This window comes from Callorhinchus milii, unplaced genomic scaffold (genome assembly GCF_018977255.1).
Source record: "Callorhinchus milii isolate IMCB2004 unplaced genomic scaffold, IMCB_Cmil_1.0 Scaffold2, whole genome shotgun sequence".
NCBI lineage: Eukaryota > Metazoa > Chordata > Chondrichthyes > Chimaeriformes > Callorhinchidae > Callorhinchus > Callorhinchus milii.
This window is the reverse complement of record NW_024704743.1, coordinates 12,171,572-12,188,892: the sequence shown is the minus strand read 5'-3', so window position 1 is coordinate 12,188,892 and position 17,321 is coordinate 12,171,572. Positions and strand designations below refer to the sequence as shown.

At 44.4% G+C, this 17,321-nt stretch overlaps 1 protein-coding gene across 2 annotated transcripts in view; it reads left to right on the top strand.

Annotated features, from left to right (window-relative positions):
- galnt11 (UDP-N-acetyl-alpha-D-galactosamine:polypeptide N-acetylgalactosaminyltransferase 11 (GalNAc-T11)) overlaps positions 1 to 15,248 on the top strand; it is an 80,037-nt gene extending 64,789 nt beyond the window's left edge. Inside the window, exons 11-14 of one of the 2 annotated variants that reach the window (XM_042332537.1) lie at positions 2,276 to 2,380; positions 6,206 to 6,343; positions 14,395 to 14,465; positions 14,736 to 15,248. In XM_042332537.1, coding sequence (XP_042188471.1) covers positions 2,276 to 2,380; positions 6,206 to 6,343; positions 14,395 to 14,465; positions 14,736 to 14,742 — 321 coding nt within the window. In that variant the 3' untranslated portion in view covers positions 14,743 to 15,248. Of the gene's footprint in view, positions 1 to 2,275; positions 2,381 to 6,205; positions 6,344 to 14,394 lie in introns of both variants that reach the window. The other variant, XM_042332536.1, reaches the window with a different exon arrangement.
- The last annotated feature ends 2,073 nt before the right edge of the window (positions 15,249 to 17,321 follow it).

Below are 17,321 nucleotides of genomic sequence, written 5' to 3'. Positions count from 1 at the left end.
CACTCGTTTTCAAATCCCTTCATGCCCTGGCACCTCTCTACCTCTCCAACCTGTTATCCCCCCAACCCACAACCTGCTGCCTCCACTTGACTAGCTCCAGCCTTCGGCGTATCCCTCGTGCCCTCTGTTCCACCATTGGTGGCCGCGCTTTCAACCACTGCACCCCGAAATTCTGGAATACTCTTTCTCTATCCTTTCGCCTTGCCGCTACCTTCCCCATTTTCAGGTCGCGCCTGAACACCTTCCTATTCGATCGTGCCTACGGTCACCTCCCACTCCTCCACTGTCAAGCACTCTGGGACTACCCTGAGTGAGGGCGGTATATAAATGCAAGTTGTTGTTGTAGTTCGTCTACCCACAAGACTTTGGAATTTGATACCTTGACCAAAATTACCTGGCTTTTGTAATAATACAATACACATTTATTTAGCCTCTTTCACGTCTGGAGGACCTCTCAAAGCACTTGTAATTGCTGGTGGGGGGGGCGTGGAGAGGGGAAAGTTGACCGAAAACACGGTCAAAGAGGTATGTTTTGAGATGAGCCTTGAAAAAGAGGTGATAACAGGTAATAGGATAACAGATAACAGGCACTGGCAGCATCAACATCCAGGGTTACGCACCACACCTGACTGAGCGAGTCGGGAATCTTGGCGTCTTGTTTGACCCTCAATTGTCCTTTCTATCCCACATCCATGCCATGACCTGCTCTGCCTTTCTCCACCTCTGCAACATCGCTCCACCACTGCCTCACCCCTCAGGCCGTCGAAACCCTCATTCACGCGTTCATCACATCCAGGCTCGACTATGCTAACTCCCTGCTTGTCGGCCTTCCCAACTCTTCCCTCCACAAGCTGCAGATCATCCAGAACTCTGAAGCTCATGGTCTCTCCCAAACCAGACTCCGTAACCCCATTACCCCAACCCTCACCCGACTCCACTGGCTCCTCATCCCTCCGAGGATAGAGTTAAAAATCCTCATCCTCAAATGCTCTTCGCTGCCTTGCCCTTTCCTATCTTTGCAACCTGCTAACCCCTTATCAACCTGTCTACTACCTCCGCTCCGCAGGCCTGCTGCATGTCCCATGCCCGGCCCGCTCCATGATAGGCAGTCGAGCCTTCAGCCTCTCCACTCCCACCCTTTGGAACTCCATCTCACATTCCCTTTACCTCGTTCCCTTCCTTGCCTCCTTCAAGGCACGTTTCAAGATCCTCCTCTTCAACCATGCCTTTGGCCACCTTCCTACCCTCCCTACCTTCCACTCTCCGTTACACCAACCCCATCGCTCCTGCTCAGGTCCAAATCCCTGATTATCCAGCACCTTGGGAAATCCTCCTGACATGAAAGGTGCAATACAAATGTAATTTTTCCTACCATCCTCAAAATAAATAGATTTCTGTAGAAAACTCATGCTTTCTTGAAGTGCCATTGAACCTCGTTTATGACCCACAGCAAGGTCACATATTAGCCTTTGATTTTATGTTTCAGGGCCAGGAGTATAATCTTAGACTATGAGCTCAATATCCCAACCAGTAGTTATACTGGAATTTCTGGAACAACTAATCTCTCTGTCCTTGCCTTTGGGCAGCATCCTAAAACTCCCTCTTCTTCCCATCCTGCTATTTGATCCCTTTGTATCGTGAAGTGCCTTAAAATATGAGTGGAATGTGACAGTCACTATATAAGTGCAAGATGTTGTCTTAATTTGCTGGCCCATCTATGCTCTTGTGGGTGTCTTGTCCTAGTTTCTCCAATTTTGGATTTGAATCAAATTATGTTTTTTGACTGTCCAAAAAAAAGGACTGAGAGTTTGAGCAGGGTTAGGGAATTGTATTGTAATGAATTGTAATAATAATAATGATCCTTGCATTTGATATAACGCCTTATCACATCGTTGAGACGTATCAAAGCGCTTCACTGCATGTATTGTTTATTGAATTAACTATATTTTGTGGGCAAATCTCAGCAGCTAATTGCACCAACATTCGTGAATTGGGTGATCTTTTGTTTTTGAGGGATTATTACCCCCGCAAAGTGATCCGCCAATTGACTAACAACTGGGGTACTGCTAGGTAAACAGGTGTGTGGAGGAAGGAAACTCACCAAAGGTTTCGCCCTGCCCAGGGATCAAACCCGGGTCCTCTCGGTTGTGAGGCGAGTGCACTGACCACTAAGCTACGTAACTCCATTGTGGGCAAATGTTCTGAATTTTCTGTGTCATGTGGTATTGGAAATTATATTAATTGAGGTATTAATCATGATTTCCCATCTCTACAGCTACGCCATCTACAGACAGGTAAATGTCTCGCTGCCCAGAACCATCCGAGCCAGAAAGCAGGAATAGTGGTGGTGAGACAATGTGACTACTCGGACTCAGATCAGGTGAGCCTCTTGTTCTGAAAAATTTACCCAATCCTCTTAGGTCACTGTATTTTCTTTGTGATGAAGCTGAGGTAAAATTTGCTGCACGAGCACTTAAAACCCCTGACACCTGATACGTCAGTGTAATTTTCTAGACTGACATTCCAGTGCAGTGATGGGGGAGCGCTGCATTGTCGGAAGTGCCACCCTTTGGAAGAGGTGTTTAAATTGAGGTCCTAACTGCCTGTTCAGGTGGACTTTAAAGAATCCTTGGCACCATTTGAAAAGAAAAAGGAGTTTCTCTTGGTTGTCCTGGCCAAAAATCTCCCAAATAAAATTGTTCATTCATTTCATGGTTGTTTGAGGAACATTGCTGCCACATTCACCTACAAAATACAGTCATTAGACCACAGTAAATCCTGTGAATTGCTCCTGATAGGAGATGCATTATATAAAAAAAAAGAATTATACGATTATTTTGTTTCAGCAAATAAAAATCTTCATTTTTAGAAAACACAATTTTTCTCATTTGCAATGCATTAATAAGCTCCCCGGTATCACAGACCTGACAAATTAATTCAGCAGTCTCGGCTTCAGCAGCTAAGTCGGATATGTAGAATAGTTACTTGAAAGTTCAGTGGAGCCTCACCCTGAGCCAGGGGAGTCACCTTAGGCATCGTCAAAGGGCTTCAGGTGTGATCTGAAAATGGGGAATGAGGAGGTAAGCTGGAGGGATTGAGGGACAGAGTTTTGTGGCTTAGTGGCTGAAAGCAGGGCTGCCAATGGTGGAACAGAGAGGACGAGGGATAAGCAGAAGGCAATATCCATATCTAGACAACCTTAAGGTGGCTGGCACATCACAGGCTGTCCTGTAAAGCTCCTCTCACTACTCTTGTCAGCAGATATCTGTTATTCAGCTGATGAGAAAACTCTTGAGGCTTGGGACGACAGCTACTTGTGCGCATTACCTGCATTCCAGAATCATGAACACACACACACACACACACATTCATATATCCAGAGCTTCAAATCCAACTTGCTTGGCGTGCAGAAAGGTAAGCAACTGATGCTCAAGCTCTACACCTCTAATTGGTGGAACCATCACTCAATGGGAAAGGACGTGATCCCGAGCTGCAGATAGGAAGATGTTGGCAATGCTCCACGCATTTCAAGCTGAGCTGTGTTGCCTATGGGAAGTTCGCAAGGAGTCCTAGCACCTGAGTCAGTCTAGTGAGGGCTCATACCGGCACATGTCGCATGCCAAATGCCCAACTAGTGACTAATCAACACTCTGTGGGGGTCTGGATAGTGCGGGCACTGCTAATAACAGACCAGCCAGCCTGGCTCATCAGTAGGACGTAAAATGGGGGCATGAATTCTTCCCACTCATCCTGTTAATCCTGCTAGTGAAAACCCAACAGGTAGATTGGTCAGCAATTTGGTTTTAGCAATTCCAGCAGTATACCCTAACACAAACTCTGGGGTCCTCAAGCCTTAGCTCTCGCCAACCTGCACCTAACATTCTCCACAATTTGGTAAGCAGAATGCGTGCCTTGAGGGAGAGAGAGTGAGTATTCAATCCTAGACAGTTTCACTGGGAACAGGGATTCTTACTCAGATTCCCATGTGTAGGTGGCATGGCTGGAATTCTCAGTCTGGTGTCGATTTCTTAAGCCTGGTGATGGATTTCCGCAAGTGCCAGATCAAAACAAAAATTTGTTTCATAATTAAGTAGCCAGAAAGACTGAAGGTTATAGGGATAAGTAGGGGTCTGTATGGACAAGTACTGAACAGAGCACCATTGTTTCAGTCCTTTTCTGAAAGGAAAATTGTCACCTGAAGAATGGTTCGGGTTCAATAATATCTGATTGATGTTCTGGAGATTTTGCCTTCAGGTCAGGGAAGGATTTCACAGAATGTTCCCCAATTGTTTCTCATCAATAACATGAATTAGGAAAGAGTCCATGACTGAAATAAATTGAACACGGTCAGCTGGAAGGGCTCAAGGGACCTGGCCTTTTTTTTCTAATTTAATTTTGTTTTCAGTGTTTTCAAGCTGTCTTGCTTGAAAGCATTTTCCTGGGCGTAGAACCAACCTTTCACTGCATTGATTCATGGTAAGAGTTTGATTGAGCTCTCAGTGCCTCAAATGACTGTTCACACTGGAACAAACACTCCCTGCCATTGCTGCTTGAATAAGAACCAGGGAAAAGTGCCAGAGAGACCAGTGCAGGCCTGTTTATTGGCTTCAACTGTGAATTGAAGAGAAATGTGGCTCCGTGGAATGTGTTTTACTGCCTCACAGCAATTCCCAGGGTTTCTCTCTCACTCCTCAGGCCCAAAATTGCACCTAGTCTTAGCGAGTAGGAACATTTTGTCCTGAAATTTACGAGTGTTCAGAAATGTCCACATTTTTAAATTCAATGTTAACTTAGAAGCCAGTTTTCCACAGTTCTTTTAAAAAGAAACTTTCAAATTCAGAGTCAGTGTAAGGATTCTCTAAAGTTTTGACTGATCTTAAATTGTAAAACAATTTGGTCTGAATTATTATTAATAATAATCCTTGCCTTTTATGTCTCAAAGCATTTCACATGATTCACTGTAAAGTTACTGGCTGTGTATTTTGTAGCAAATGCAGCAGCAGCGTCCCACAAATAGCCACAAAATGACTGACTATTTTTATCTGGGGGATTGTTGGCCTGGAACAGCAACAACAAATTACATTTGTATAGCCTCTTTCACGTCCAAATAATCTGGACAGTCAAGGATTTGGACCCGAGCTAAGATGGATCAGGAGGGGTAAAGGACGGGGAAGAGAGATGCTTTTTGAATAGTCCCATGTAATGTTTAATATCCACATGTGAACAGGCAGCTTTAATGTCTCATCCAAAGGACAGATATAGTCTAAGAATAGGTGGAATTTTAGGACTTCATGAATATTTCAGAATCAATTCAGATTTGCCTACCTTGGGTTCCTTTTATTTTTACTCTGATATCTTTTTTAGTCAAGTGCTAATAACTTTAAAACCTTTTATGTGAGCCATCCATTTGGATCTTTAAGACGGAGGGAGACAGATGCTTGGGCAAAATTAAGAAGTATGGAGAGAAAAAAATAAGGAAATTGAATGAAAGAAAATGGTATTGTCAAAGGTGCCATCCTTAAGATGAAGCGTTAAAGGGTTCAACCTTTTTAAGGATCCATTTGCACAATTTGAAAAAAGAAGGGTGTTTCTCCCAGTGTTCTGGCCAACAATTCCCAGGGTAAAATTGTTCATTCACTTCATGACTGCTTGTGAGGCATTGCTATGTACAATTTGGCTGGCGTAAAAATACATCAATAAATAAATGCACCTATAAAATACATCAATCTTTTAGCTGCTGAGGTCCGGATATTGGATTTGAGAAACATTCAGGGGTCACATAAGCATTATTTTATCCTGATTGGCCAGTCCCATTGTCAGGCAGAGCCTGAGAACCCGGTGACCATTTCCGGTGTGTCACTTGCATTTGCTCGTTGGGCATGAAGTTGGAAGTGTTTGGCGGGCTGGATTAAATCATCCCACGGGATGCCAGTTGGACCAGCCAGAAATAAACAATCACTAAATCCTGTGAAGCGCTTTAAGATGTTTCAGCAACATCAAATGCAATTCTTCTTATAATTGACTGGAGCTAATTGGGAACGATGCTAAGTGTGACTATGTTTAGTGCCATTTAATGATGCACACTTATAATGTTCTCGCATTTCAGATGTCAAAGCCTTCCAAACGAATTGCTACATTGAGCAGCTCCCTAAAGAAAGTGTCCTATGTGTTCTTTGCTCTCTCTCATTGCTCTTAATATTTACAGATTTGGATTTATGATGAAGAACATGAGCTAATTCTGGCCAACCTTCTCTGCTTGGATGTGTCGGAGACGCGTTCATCAGACTCTCCACGCCTCATGAAATGCCATGGCTCTGGGGGATCGCAACAGTGGACGCTGGGGGTACGAGCAATTATGTGGGATGTCTTTACGATCTCAGAGATGTTGCAAACCACTCGTACTTCTCATTAGTGAAGTATTCAAAATCCTAAAAGATAAAGATAAAAGAAACTGAACTCTAATAATATGCTGAAGGAAAACTTGGCCTTTATCTCAAGGGGGTTGGAGCACAAAAGCGAGAAAGCGATGATTCAGCTATACAGGTCCCATCTAGAGTACTGTGGTCATTTTGGGCACTGCATCTCAGAACAATGCAGCTTCACCAGAATGATACCAGGGTTGAAAGAGTTAAATCATGAGGCTAGGTTGCATAAACTTGCCTTGTATTCCTTAGACCTCAGAAGGTTGAGGGAGATTCTAATCGAGCTGTTAAAATGATAAAGGGATTTGATAGTGTAGCTGCAGATAAACTATTTCCTCTGGTAGGGAAATCCGGAACAAGGGGACATAATCTTAAAATCAGAGCTAGGCCATTTAGGACTGAAATCAGGAATCATTTTATCACACAAAAGGCTGTGGATGCTGGAACAATTGAAATTTTAAGACTCTGGGTGATAGATATTTGTTAGTTAACGGTATCAAGGGATATGGAGTACAGGTGGGTAAATGAAATTGAGGGTACAGATCAGCCATGATCTAATAAAATGGTGGAGCAGGCTCGAGGGGCTCAATGGCTACTCTTTTTCCTACATTCCTAAAGAAAACGTCAAGGACTCAAGCATAGAGGAGAGCAGACTTCATTACAATAATGACTTGCAGAACTCTGTCCTTGGTCCTCCTCTTCACCTCTCCGCTTTACTCAATCTTCGCGGACCTGCCCTTGCCTGGTTTGATTCCTATCTCTCTCACCATCTCCACTTCGTTGCCTCTTAACAGTTTCTCCAGCACCCGCACTGTCACGTCTGGCGTCCCCCAGGGCTCTGTCCTTTGCCCTCTCCTCTTTAATATCTACAAGATTTAATATCTTGGTGACATCATCCGCAGACATGGGGTCAACTTCCACATGTATGCGGATGTACCCAATCTGCCTCCACCCTCAATTCCAGGACCACTGCTGTCCTGACAGACTGCCTGTCGGACATCAAGTCCTGGATGAGGGGAACTTTCCTACAGTTGAATGTGAACAAGACTGAGATCCTTCTGATTGGCTCTGGCCTGCTCCACGTCCCCCGACCCACCCGCTCCACTATTGGCGGGAGAACCTTCAGCCACTCTGCCCCCAGCCTCTGGAATTCCATCCCCCAGTCACTCCGCCTCGCCCCCTCCTTATCCTCCTTCAAGTTCCGCTTCAAGACCCTCCTCTTCGATCACGCCATCGGCCAACCCCTTCCCCTCCCCTCCCTTCACCCCCTGGCCCCAGCTCGGGTCTGAAATGCTGTACTCTGTCCAGCACCTTGGGACGTCCTCCCGATGTGAAAGACGCTATACAAATGTAATTTTGTTGTGTTGTTGTTCAACCTGTACTTGCTGCCTCTTGGTGACGTCATCCGCAGACATGGGTCAATTTACAGATGTGTATGGATGATGCCCAACTCTATCTGCTTCCACCCTTGACTTCAGGACCACTGTTGTCCTGACAGAATGTCTGTCAGACATCAAGTCCTGGGTGAGAGCTAACGTTCTACAGTTGAATGTCAACAAGACCGAGGTTCTCTGGATTGGCTCCAGTAAGCGCCTCCACACCTCAGGCACTTGACAGCATCACCATCCATGGATGCAAACTCCACCTTACTAATTCCGGAACCTTGGAGTCTTGTTTGACCCTTAAATATCCTTTCTCCCCCACATCCGTGCCATGACCCGCTCTGCCTTCCCCCACCTCTGCAACTTTGCCCGACTCCGCCACCGCCTCACCCCTCAGGCTGCCAAAACCCTCATTCACGCGTTTATCACATCTGTGCTCAACTACGCCAACTCCCTGCTTGTCGGCCTTCCCAACTCTTCCCTCCACAAGCTGCAGATCGTTTAGAAGCCGTGTCCTCTCCTGCACCAGGCTCCATGACCCCATTACCCCCTCCCTCGCCGGCTCCCATTCAAAATCATTGTCCTCGCCTTCAAGGCCCTCCATCTTCGGTAGTCGCGCCTTCAGCATCTCCGACCCCACCCTTTGGAACTCCATCCCACATCCCTTCACCTCGCTCCCTCCCTTGCCTTCTTCAAGGTACATCTCAAGATCCTCCTCTTTGACCATGCCTTCAGCCACCCTCCCTTACCCCAACTGCTCTGTCCAAATCCATGATTTCCTCCTGATGTGAAAGGCACTATACAAATGTAATTTTGTATTGTATTTGTATAGATCCCCTGATAGAGGGATAATGTCCCCAACCGTTTCACAAAGACGGAGTTTGACACGGGCAAGGCAGAAGGGGGAGGGAACCGTAGGCACGGTGCAAGAATTATATTACATAAAGAGCAACGAATGTGTGGAATGAGCAACCTAGGGTGGCAGATTAGCAATTTCAAGAAAGAATAAAATGGATAATTGACCAAGAAATTGATTGAAGGGTACGAGAGATTGAATAATATATGTCTTTTTTTCACTTGAGTCAGTTGGATGACGATGGTCTTTTTCTGGCCCTGCTCAATCCCATTGTCTTTTGCAGTAACAAAGGAGCAAAGCAAATTGAAGCATCCCTTATTTTGTTGGAATAATTGGATAGTATATGGAGATAAAGTGGGGGACTTTCAACAGAACAGTTGGTGGAACAGAGAGATACGTACAAAAATAATTCAGAGTGCCTTATCAGCCACAAAAATGGCTGGTTACAACTGTGTGAGGAGAATTGTCTGCAGCTTTTTCAGCACTGAAACTCAGTCAAAGAGGTATTGTAGCATGAGGTGGATGGCTTTAAATATTGTAAGAAAGTGAGGAATTCTCATTTCCTAGCATTTGTAGATGCTAGGAAAGAGTTTATTCCATTGGTGCAATGATCTGTGCAACGAATTCAGAGATGCTGGCTAGAACATGCATTGTTGCTGTGGTAACAGTCACCATAGCAACAATGCTATTTATGATGCATATTGTAACGGTACTGCTTCTAGCGGTGTTGAGATGGGAAGAAACCTAACTGAGAAAGTGGGTAATTGATCAGTGGAAGCTCAATGTATCTGGTGATAGATGATTTGCACTTTAACGAATCGGCACGTTACATATAGGATAAAGGATAGCTGGCACTGAGTTCAGGGCTGTAATTCAATTTAATTATACTGATAATATCATAAATGGCAAGATGGGAATTTATGAACTTCAGAACTTCAAACCTGAATTACTTACTATTGGGTGTTTTGTTGCTGCACATAGAAGATCCCACAGTCCTACTAATAAAATTATATTTGCTGGGGGAAGTGAATGCTTGAGCTGGTTTGCATGCTTTTCATCCTTCGGAACTTGAAGTCCCGTAATGTAGTCATGAGAGCACTGGCCTCAGAAGCGAGAGGACCCAGGTTTGATTCCCAGTTGGAGCGAAACCTTAGGCAAGTTTCCTTACTCCACACACCTCTGTTTACCTAGCAGTAAGTGGAAATCCGGTTATTGTTCAATTGGCGGATCACTTTCTGGGCGTAATAATCCGTCCATATAAAGAAATTTGGTCAATTCACTTCACAATATATTCTGTGAAGCACTTTGAGACATCTAAGAGACGTGAAAAGCGCTATGTCAAATGCAAGCATTATATTTATTATTATCAGTCTGGGCTGGGTTCAATAATAATAATAATTCTTATTGCATGTGATATAATAAAAATAATCCTTGCATTTGATATAGTGCCTTGGGACGTCCTCCCGACGTGAAAGGCGCTATACAAATGTAATCTTGTTGTTGCTGTAGTGCCTTATCATGTCTTCAGGATTGCTCAAAGAGCTTCACGGAATATACTGTGAAGTGAATTGACTGTATGTTTGTGGGTGAAAGTGAAACTCGGTAGCCAATTGCGCACAGCAGTGTCCCACAATCAGTTGTGGATTGAGTGACCAAATTTTTTTTCTTGAGGGATTATTCAATTCCTTACTCCAGGCATGTGGAGTAAGGAAACTTGCCCAAGGTTTCGCCCTCCCGGGAATCAAACCCAGATCTTTCGCAGTGCTCTAATCAATGAGCTACAGCGCTCATACTGACAGATCCTGTCTCCACTTTCTGATGGTTGTAAGATATCGGTCAGTTTCCAGCAGGCCTCAGAGGAAAACTGGAGCACTAACATTGGCTTTGTGTACATGTGTGTGTGGGAGGGGTGAGGAGTGGAGAGACTGACCTGAGAATTTGCTCTGGTACAACAGGAGTGCGCTGCCTTTTGCGGTTGGGATTAATTTGTGTGGTTGGTGTGGAGAGTTTTAATCTATGTTTGGCTGCTCAGTACCTGACCTGGGAATACTTGGTACAAGATATCTAAAGTGGAACCATGCCCAATTTCCTCCTATTGGCATTCACAGAATCATAGAATTATACAGCACAGAAGGAGGCCATTCAGCCCGTCGTGTCTGTGCCGGCTCTTTGAAAAGAGCTATCCAATTCAATCCCACTCCCCTGCTTTCTCCCCATAGCCCTGCAAACTTGCCCTCCCCAAATAATTATCTACTTCTCTCTTAAAAGTTGTTATTGCATCGGCTTCCACCACCCTTTCAGGCAATGCATTCCAGATCCGAACAACTCACTGTGTGAAAAAAATTCTCCTCTGTTTCTTTTAACAACTATTTTAAATCAGTGTCCTCGGGTTACTGACCCACCACCAGTGGAAATAGTTTTGCCTTGTTTACCCTCAAATCCCCTCATAATTTTGAAAACTTCTATTAAGTCTCCTCTTAACCTTCTCTGCTCCAAGGAGAATATCCTAACTTCTGTAGTCTCTCCTGATAACTGAAGTCTCTCTTTCTTGGTACCATCCTGGCAAATCTTCTTTGCAGCCTCTCCAATGCCTTGACATCCTTCCTAAAATGTGTTGCCCAGAACTGAACCCAGTCTCTAGCTGAGGCCTAACCAGTGTTTTATAAATGTTCATCATAACCTTCTGACTTTTGTATTCTATGCCCCTATTTATAAAGCCTAGTATCCCATATGCTTTTTTAATAGCTTTATCTACCTGTCCTGCCACCTTCAAAGATTTACTTATATGAACCCCCAGGTCTCTGTCCCTTCACCCCCTTTAAGATTGTACCATCAGCTTATATTGCCTCTCCTCATTCTTCCGCCCAAAATGCATCACTTCACATTTCTCCACATTAAACTTCATCTGCCACGTATCTGCCCATTTTACCAATCTGTCTATGTCATTTGCAGTCTGCTACTATCCTCCTCACTGTTTACTACTTTTCCGAGTTTAGAACTTGTGCTCCCTATACCCAAGTCCAGTTCATTTATATAGATGAAAAAGAGCAGTGGTCCCAAAATCTCCCCTAGGGGACAACACTGCACACTTCCCTCCAGTTAGAAAAACAACTGTTTACTACCACTCTCTGCTTTCTGTCTCCCAGCCAGTTCTGTATCCATGCTGCCACTGTCCCTTTAAAACCGTGGGCTTCTATCTTGCTTACAAGTCTCTTGTGTGGCACTTTACGAAATGCCTTTTGAAAACGACATTAACTGCACTACCTTCATCCACCCTCTCCGTTACTTCATCAAAAAACTCTTGTCAGGTTTGTTAGACTTGATTTGCCTTTAACAAATCTGTGTTGGCTGTCCTTTCTTAACCCATATTTTTTTAAGTGAAAATTTGTTTTGTCCTGGATTATAGTCTCTAGACATTTTTCCACTACTGATGTTAGGCTGACTAGCCTGTAGTTCCCAGGACCAGGTAACTTATCTATCTTGAGCACCGACAACCTTTTTAGTACCTCCTCTCGGTTTATTCCTATTTTATCCAATTTCTCTACCCTCTCCTCTGATGCTGTCGCATATGCTGCATCCTCTTCTTTTGTGAAGACAGATGCAAAGTATTCATTCAGTACGTCAACCATGCCCTCTGCTTCGACAAAAAGATTTCCTCTTTGGTCCCTAATTGGCCCCACCCTAACTTTGACTAACCTTTTATTGTTTATATTATTATAAAATACCTTTTATGTTACCCGATAATTTTTCTCAAATAGTCTCTTTGCCCCTCTTATTTCCTTTTTCAGTTCTCCTCTGTACTTTCTATATTCTATTTAATTATCTTCTGGTATTTTGGACTTGACATTTATCATAAGCCTCCTTTTTCTGTTTTATTTTAATCCCAATTTCCTTATTCATACAGGGAGGTTTGGATGCCCTACGTTTCCCATTTGTGGGAATGTATTTGTTCTTTCCCCAAACTATCTCCTCCTTGAGGGCTTCCCATTGCTCATTAGCTGTTTTACCTGCCAATCTTTCTTTCCAGTCCACCTTGGCCAGGTCTCACTGGTTTTAACTCACTGAAAATAGCCCTCTTCCAGTTGAATAACTTCACCTTTGATTGCTCCTTGTCCCTTTCCATAAGTACTCTAAACCTAATGATGTTGTGATCACTGTTGTCCAGATGCTGTCCTACTGAAACCTGCTCCACTTGCCCCACTTCATTCCCCAGAACTAGATCCAGCATTGCTTCCTTCCTCGTTGGGCTGGAAATTTATTGATCCAGAATCCTGCACACATTTCAAGAATCCTTCCCCCTCCTGGCCCTTTACACTGTTATTTTGCCAGTCTATGTTAGGATAATTAAAGTCCCCCATTATCACTATTCTATTGGTTTTGCATCTTTCTGAAATCGGCTTGCAGATTTGCTTGTCTTTTCTTTCCCACTATTTGGTGGTCTATAGTTTACAACAACAACAAGATTCCATTTATAGAGCGCCTTTCACGTCGGGAGGACATCCCAGGGGGCTGTACAGTTGGGTCAGGACCCGAGCAGGGGGGAAATGGTCAGGGTGAGGGGAGGGAAGGGAGGGAGCGAGGAGGGGGGAAATGGTCAGGGGGAGGGGAGGGAAGGGAGGGAGCGAGGAGGGGGAAATGGTCAGGAGGAAGGGAGGGAGTGAGGAAGGGGTAGAGAGTCGAGAGGGGAGCTGAAGGCTCGGTCAAAGAGAAAGGTCTTGAGACCGGCCTTGAAGAAGGAAAGGGAGGAGGCGGCAAAGGCACTGGGCGATGGAGTTCCAGAGCCGAGGGGCTGAGAGGCTGAAGGCCCGGCCACTGATGGTGGGGCGGGGGGGTGTGGAGGAGACCGGAGCCAGAGGAACGGAGGGTACGGGCAGGTAGGTAGGGGGATAGTAGGTCGGAGAGGTAGGAGGGAGCAAGGCCGTGAATGGCCTTGTAGGTGAGGGTGAGGATCTTGAATTCGATCCTCTGGGGGATGGGGAGCCAGTGGAGGTGAGCGAGGGTGGGAGTGATGTGGTCGCGAAGCCTGGTGCGGGACAGTACACGAGCTGCAGAGACTGGCACTGCCTACCACCACCTCTGCAACACTGCCAGACTCCACCACTGCCTCACCCCTCAGGCTGCTGAAACCCTCACCCACATATTCATCACCTCAAGGCTCGATTACGAGAACTCCCTCCTCATCGGCCTTCCCAACTCTTCCCTTCACAAGCTGCAGATCATCCAAAACTCTGCAGCTCGTGTACTCTCATTCACCAGACTCCGTGACCCCATCACTCCCACCCTCGCCCGACTCCACTGGCTCCCCATCCCCCAGAGGATCGAGTTCAAGATCCTCGTCCTCCTACCTCTCTGACCTACTGACTCCCTACCAACCTGCTCGCTCCATCCGTTCATCAGGCTCCGGCCTGCTCCATGTCTCCCGCCCGACCCGCCCTATCATCAGTGGCCGGGCTTTCAGCCTCTGTGCCCTCACACTCTGGAACTCGCTCCCTCACTTGCCTCCTTTAAGGCCCGTCTCAAGGCCTTCCTCTTCGACTGTGCCTTTGATTGCCCTCCTAACCCCACCGTCCCTTGTCTCCACCCCCAGCTCGGGTGCACATCCTTGACTGTCCAGCATCTTGGGAAGTTCTCCCGACGTGAAAGACGCTGTGCACATGTAATTTGTTGTTCAACTCACTTTTGCTAAATGTGTTTGAAAAGAAACACTAACTAGTTAACATCCTTTGTTTTGCAGATTAACAATCGCATATACCAAGTATCAGCTGGGCAGTGCCTTAAGGTGGCAGATCCTTCCAGCCTCAAAGGGTATGTTGCCGTGGCGATTTGTGATGGCTCTGCTTCACAGCAATGGCAGATAGAGAACTGATGGTACAAAAGAGTCGACCACAATGTTTTATGAAGAGCTAGTCTAAATCGCTGCTTTGATTGAAATGTTTCCATTGAAGACATCTCTAAGTAACAACAAAATGGCAATTACCTTTAAATAGAGGACCGGATGTCGGTTAAAAGTTTTTAACTGTCTGGTTTTAATGATTTAAGATAGTAATTTTATCACAAAATATTTTTCTATTATAGCCTCTAGAACATTGTTTTATGGACATCATGAAGAGATGAACAGCTTTAAACATGCGAAAAGCAGTAAAAGAATAAATATTGATGATTGTTATTTATGATTTATTTCCGTTCGTTAGGATGATGATATACAGATGACTTTTTCCCGAGCTTGCCGGGATTGTATCAGTTTATATGCATGTTAAATGTCCCCGGTTTAAAAGTTTCAGAGAATTTGCAATAATGTGAATGTGGACATGAATAGAGCCACTTGAGACTGAATGTTTTTATCATGTATGATTATGTGCGTATGGATGTGTTTAAATTGTTACTATCTAGTGTGCATTATATATTTTTTTTTAAAAATCAATGAACTAAATTATCAGAAATGTTCATTGAATTTCAGTAAATTGTGCCAGTAGAAAATATTTGAATATGGATAAAGGTCTTGACAACAGATGGGCACCACTAGTCTCATTTTATGTCAAACAATAACATTGCACTTTGAGACGTCCTCCTGACGTGAAAGGTGCTAAATATATAAAAGTGTAAATTGCATTGCAAACAGCTGTTTGTGAGACATCGCTGTGCGCAAATTAGCTTCGGTGTTAGCCCACAAACCACACACAGTCCCACCACTTTGCAGTATATCCTGGAAGCGCTTTGAGACATCTCGACAACATGATATATCAAATGCATTCAAAATTATACACTACTTTTTTTTATAGAGCCTTTCACACTGGTCACAAAAAGGAAATAGAAATTCTTACAAAATTTCTCACCAGTTATTTAAATACCTCATTTATAAGGTTTAAGGATTTCTAAATGAACAAAAGAAATTGATACAATGAGTCCACTGGTGATCATAGAATCAAAGAATTATGCAGCACAGAAGGAGGCCATTCGGCCCGTCATTTCTGGACCGGCTCTTTGAAAAGAGCTTCCAAATCAATCCCACTCAAACGTTCACCTCCCAAAACCCTGCAAACTTGTCCTCCCCAAATAATTATCTACTTCTCTCTTAAAAGTTGTTATCGAATTGGCTTCCACCACCCTTTCAGCCAATGCATCCGAACAACTCGCTGTGTGAAAATATTTCTCCTCACCTCCCCTCTGTTTTTTTTAACAACTATTTTAAATCGGTGTCCTCGGGCTACCGACACCCATCCACCAGGGAAATAGTTCCTCCTTGTTCACCCTATTGAATCCCCTCATAATTTTGAAAACTTCTCTTAAGTCTCCTCTTAACCTTCTCTGCTCCAAGGAGAATAATCTTAGCTTCTCTATCCTCTCCTGATAACTGAAGTCCCTCATCCCTGGTACCATCCTGGTAAATCTCCTTTGCAGCCTCTCCAATGCCTTGACATCCTTCCTAAAGTGTGGTGCCCAGAACTGAACCCAGTCTCTCGCTGAGGCCTAACCAGCGTTTGATAAAGGTTCATCATAACTTCCTGACTTTTGTATTCTATGCCCCTATTTATAAAGCCTAGTATCCCGTATGCTTTTTTAACAGCTTTATCTACCTGTCCTGCACCGTCAAAGATTTACTTATATGAACCCTCAGGTCTCTCTCTTCCTTCACCCCCTTTACAATTGTACCATCAGCTGATATTGTCTCTCCTCATTCTTCCACCCAAAATGCATCACTTTGCATTTCTCCACATTAAACTTCATCTGCCACGTGTCGGCCCATTTTACCAATCTGTCTAACTCCTCTTGCAGTCTGCTACTATCCTCCTCATCTTTTACTGCTTTTCCTAGCTTAGTATCACCTGCAAACTTGGAAATTGTACTCCCTATGCCCAAGTCCAGGTCATTTATATAGATCAAAAAGAGTAGTGATCCCAAAACCTCCCCTGGGGGACACCACTGCACACTTCCCTCCAGTCAGAAAAACAACAGTTCACCTCCACTCTCTGCTTTCTGTCTCCCAGCCAGTTCAGTATCCATGCATTCACTGCCCCTTTCATACCATGGGCTTCTATTTTGCTTATCAAATGGTTTTTGAAAATCCATATAAACTACATCAACTGCACTACCTTCATCCACCCTCTCCGTTACTTCATCAAAAAACTCTAATCAGATTTGTTAGACTTGATTTGCCTTTAACAAATCTGTGTTGGCTGTCCTTTATTAAACCATATTTTTCTAAGCGAAAATTTATTTTGGCCCGGATTGTAGTCTCTAGAAGTTTCCCCACTACTGATGTTAGGATGACTGGCCTGTACTTCCCAGGTTTATCCTTCTGCCCCTTTTTGTACAGGGGAGTAACATTTGTAACCCTCCAGTCCTCTGGCACCACCCCAGTGTCCAAGGAGGATTGAAAGATTGTGGCCAGAACCTCCACTGTTTCCACTCTTACCTCCCCCAGTAACCTAGGATGCATCCCGTCCGGACCAGGTGGCTTATCTATCTTGAGCATCGTCAAACTTTTTAGTACCTCCTCTCTGTTTATTCTTATCCTATCCAATTTCTCTACCCTCTCTTCCGATACTGTGGCATTGACTGCATCCTCTTCTTTTGTGAAGACAGATGCAAAGTACTCAGTCAGTACGTCAGTCTTGCCCTCTGTCTCGACAAAAAGATTTCCTCTTTGTCTCTAATTGGCCC